A 4,977-nucleotide genomic window follows, 5' to 3' on the forward strand; every position below is an offset into this window, starting at 1 on the left:
TAACAGTAGATCTTGTTTCCTTATATTTCCAAAGCCATTTGTTTCGAAATTCCTAGTATTCCTGCTTTTCTCAGTAAGTTTTACTGCTACATTCTTTTTTCACCAAACTGTTTCATAATTTTCTATAGGACCTATATCAAACGATTAGTGGGAGAAGCTATTTTTAAGTCAAAAACAGATGAGTTAATAAAGTCTATGTAGTCAGCGATATTGCAAACGAGTATGTCCAGCATTTTTTATACAATACACAAGAGAAAAAGAAGAAGAAGCACTTGACAAATTAAAACAAGCAGTGTGCCAAAACAAACCTGAGAGTTGTAGTTATTGGCACAACGGGCGATCCAGGAGCAGATAGGCATGACGAGCTTCAGGAAGTGCTTCGGCAAATATGTAGATTGTCAAAGATCTATGGAAACATGACGGAATGAAATAGCGACACAATGAATTGAGTGAAATTATGCAAATAACTACTGACAGATGATCTCGATTCAAAATCCTAAGTGATGCTGCTGAATAGCAGTTGTAGCATAGTGCTTGTTCAACTGCTTCGATAACCTTACGACCTCAATTCCTTATCCATGTTGTCCATTTGCATGGCATAATGTGGAAAATCGGTATAAGAATTGCTTGTTGATAGCAGCAAAGTAGATATAGTTGTGTCAGTATTAGTGGCATCATGACACGCTAGGTGACATTAAAATTTCAGGTTATCAACCACTCACACTAAGTGCATTATCTTTGTAGGACGCTCTGAATGCTAAAAAATAAAATAGTTTCTATGTCATACTGATCAGTTGTAAAATAACTTGTGATTTATAGTCTCCACAGGATGTGTGGAATAGATGTGAGAGGTGGGAGAAAAGTGCCTGTCGCTGCCCCTTCTCCTCCTCGATGAGGTAGTCCCAGTAGTTGTTCTTGCTGCCGCCAGACGTGGCCGTAGTGGGGGAGAGCCCTCGCCCCCACACCGTCGATGCCCTCCAAGCAGCCTTCCCTGCACGCCATGGACGAAGCCGCCTCCGCCTCCGCTGCCGCCGTGCGCCTCCGCGCCTCCACCCCGCGCTCCAAGAAACGCACCTCCTGCTCCAAGTCCCGCGGCCGCTCCCAGGATCGTCGCCGCTCCCCGAACCCTAACCCTAGCTCCCGTCGCGAGCGCGCCGCGGACCACGGCTCCGCCGCGCCCTCGCGCAAGAGCGACCGCAAGCCGAACCGCTCCTTCCCGGATTCTGCCACGCTCGCCACGGCCATGGCCTCGGTCGCCGCCGCCTCGGCGCCGTCCAGAAGCTCTGGAGCGAGGTCAATGAGGTCGCGCTGCTCACGGGCGCTGACGCCTTCAAGGATCGCACTGGCATCGCGCCGCGCCTTCAAGGACCTCTGGGCATGGGCGGCGGCGGTTGGACGAGGGTCGAGCGGGGGAGGAGGGGGTTGCGATGGACGATTGGGCGATGGACGAGTGGTTGGCGGATTCAGCCTTGGGAGGGGGATGGTCGAGCGGGCGGTGGACCTCGAATCGAGCGGCGGGATTTGTGATGAACGATGGTGGAGGATGGACTGACGGTGTAGATTAGCGAACGACAGACTACTGTTACTGTCTTAATAAGTAGTATAGATTATAATTTAGTTATTTTTTTACCAAATTTGAGCTGCAGGTCGTATTCATTTTTTGTGAAAAAGGAAAAATCAAAGTCATAATTAAAATATATTATATGCTAAATAATATTATAGTAAAAATTAATAATAATTATAGGTTTTAATAAGATGACCCAGTCAAAATTCGTGTTAAGAAGTCAAACAAATTATAAATCGTTAAGAAGTCAAATAAATTATAAATCGAAACATAGCGAGTAAAAATTATGATGTAACGATAGATAAAGTCCGGAAAGTTTGGAACCCGTCATCCAAGTGAATTTGATTAAACGACACGAACTCGAGCTGACACATGAGGGCAAAAAGATAAGCGGGGTGGTCTTTCCGTTCTCCAGAAGCTAGTAGTACTTACTGGTGTATTTTCCCATTATATACCCACAGCATTTGGCACGAAAACACGGCCCGACCCGACCGTGTTGATCCATCTTCTCCAAACCCTTTTTTCTCCTCTTTTTGTGTTTGCTGTTGATTGAGTTTCTTTGGTCGCCATTTGTGATTTGATTCATGGTCTCTCCCTTTTCTCTTTTCGTGCACTTTCTTCCGTTGAACGCCATTTCGCTAGGCAGCAGATCTGCAGTTTGACTGAGTAAAAAGAGACGCTCTGTCCTGTATGGAAAAGTCAATGAGCATGCCAGCTCCTCCTGTCCCCTCCCACCTATAAAATCGCCCGCCCACCGCATCCCCTCCGCTGCACCAAAAACCCAAGCCTCCTCTGCCACACACACACCTCGCCAGCACCACAGCCATCGCCACAGTCACAGTCAGCGAGAGAGAGAGAGCATGGACCTGCTGAACCCCGAGCAGATCTCCGAGTTCCGGGAGGCGTTCGCGTTCTTCGACAAGGACGGCGACGGGTGCATCACGGTGGAGGAGCTGGCGACGGTGATGGGGTCGCTGCAGGGGCAGCGGCCCAGCGCGGAGGAGCTGCGCGAGATGATCCGCGACGCCGACGCCGACGGCAACGGCGCCATCGACTTCGCCGAGTTCCTGGGCCTCATGGCACGCAAGACCGCGGGGGGCGGCGCCGGCGGCGGCGCCGACCCCGACGAGGAGCTGCGCGAGGCGTTCAAGGTGTTCGACAAGGACCAGAACGGGTACATCTCCGCCACCGAGCTCCGCCACGTCATGATCAACCTCGGCGAGAAGCTCACGGACGAGGAGGTGGAGCAGATGATCCGCGAGGCCGACCTCGACGGCGACGGCCAGGTCAACTACGACGAGTTCGTCAGGATGATGATGCTCTCCGACGGCGCCGGCGCCGGCGCCGCAGCCACGGGCCACCACCAATGAACCCATCTCCACCTTTCATCAGCCTAGCGCTTCCCATCACGTCCCTTGCCGATGGAGTGGCGGATCACTCCATCCGTCTCTGCTTCCCTTTTCTTTTTCACCCCCTCAAAAAAAAAAAAAGATCAGCGTCCGTCTCTCTAATGTAACGTACGTAATGTAATGTAACTGATCAAATATTCAACAAGAAATTTAATTACCGAATGGACGGATGAATTCGTGCCATCGTACGTACCTACGTGAACCATCTACATTCAAAAATCAAAACTGCAGCGCTGAAATTTATTTGGGATTTTGGTTTGACCCACCCACCGACACACAGGTGGTGCCAGTTGGAGGAGGGCTTTATTTTATTTTGTGTCTACTCCCCCGGCGGCTCTCCTCAAGCATGACCTTCTCTCTCTCTCTTTACCATACTGATCCTAATCTTTAACCAAAATTAAGCAGTCCTGATTTTGTTCTGTGAAACGAAGGAAAGTGTTATTTACGAAAGATAATCTTTAACGCCCCATTTGGATTGAATTCCATTCTAATAATAATAATTTAATTTAGGCAAAGATCAATTAAGCTAATATGATTTTATATGAGAAATATTTGTATACTGTTATTAGTAATATGTTGGAGATATTTATGTGCTACATTTTTATTATAGAGGAGTGAGCTAAAGAACAATTTATAAGTTGCAACATAAAAACATATTATGTTAATACATAAAATCATTTTTCCCATACTTCACCACCCATGAAGTTGAAATAGGCTTATTTCTGAGTTTTAGAGAGTGATGAAATGTTAAATTCCAAGCGAAGCTACTTTATTGAGTAAATTCTAATTCGACTCAAATAATAGATCCAAATGCCTGGTAACTAAAAATATATAATAATTTAAATACTTTTAATCTTTAGAAAGAAAACTGATTTTATTTTAGTGACAAATAGATCGATTTCTTTTCTTCATTCCACGGAGCAAGCAGCAATCTTGAGGACTTTGACGACAAATTGTTACCCCGACTAGAGAGGCAGACATAAAGGTAGCAATGGGTACATAACCCGTATACTCGTTGGGACATAATGACATGTATGGGTTAAATTTATTACCCATGGGTATATTAATAGGTACAATATTGTATCCATTGGATAGATGAGTACAACTATGGGTATATACTACTCATACCCATGTACTCATGGGATAATTTGTACCCGGCTCAACCATATATATATATATATATATATATATATATATATATATATATATATATATATATATATATATATATATATATATATATAATATGATCAACTTGCATGTTTCTACATTATTTATTATTTTCTTCTTTTATCTACACACATTTGATGATTGATAATTTTAATACGCTATATATTTATTAGATTTATGTTATTTAATAGAGGTTTAGCGGGTATCTAATCGGGTGTGGGTTACCCGACGGGTTTCTTTACCCATGCGGGTATGGGTATTGGTACAATTTCATACCCGTGAGCGGGTACGAGGTTTTTGACGGGTATGATTTTATCACGTGTGTACGGGTATGTGTAAACATTATCCACCAAGTATGTACCCGTTGCCATAGGCAGGTAGGCTGGGCACCTGTTCGGGCATCACCGCTGGCCACGATGAACGTGGTGCGTAAGGCCTTACAAGGAGCACGACATTGTTACTTAATACGAGGTGATGAGCCTATAACTCCTCACCGTTCGTCGTCGTCGTTGCAGCTATTCCCTAACCCTACTAGCCTATGAGCTTGGGGGCATCATGCTTTGGCGCACACGTGGTGCTCTCCCATAGCACGACGACGTGCGTGGACTAAGAGGAGCGGTGTGTGAGGACTAGGAGGAGACCGATGACCTTCAAGTTGGCGCACAAGGAGCAAACTTTTCCAAGCAACGATTTGCTTCAAATCAAATAGAAACTACCTAGATAGTATCGTTTGATTCAATTTATCTTCCTATTCAAGCCGGTAAAAACAATCTGACATAGTAACAATGATGCCCAGGCTTCGAATGCGGGCTGGCTCCGCCATTGTATACTAGA

General features: G+C 45.5%; 1 protein-coding gene across 1 annotated transcript; it reads left to right on the forward strand.

Moving 5' to 3' along the window:
* The first annotated feature begins 2,341 nt into the window (after positions 1 to 2,341).
* On the forward strand, positions 2,342 to 3,139 carry LOC100280399 (uncharacterized). The gene has a single exon (NM_001153322.2). It carries the CDS (start codon positions 2,425 to 2,427, stop codon positions 2,932 to 2,934), a length of 510 nt encoding a protein of 169 aa, NP_001146794.1. The 5' UTR covers positions 2,342 to 2,424; the 3' UTR covers positions 2,935 to 3,139.
* The last annotated feature ends 1,838 nt before the right edge of the window (positions 3,140 to 4,977 follow it).

Source organism: Zea mays, chromosome 3 (genome assembly GCF_902167145.1).
Source record: "Zea mays cultivar B73 chromosome 3, Zm-B73-REFERENCE-NAM-5.0, whole genome shotgun sequence".
Taxonomy (NCBI): Eukaryota; Viridiplantae; Streptophyta; class Magnoliopsida; order Poales; family Poaceae; genus Zea; species Zea mays.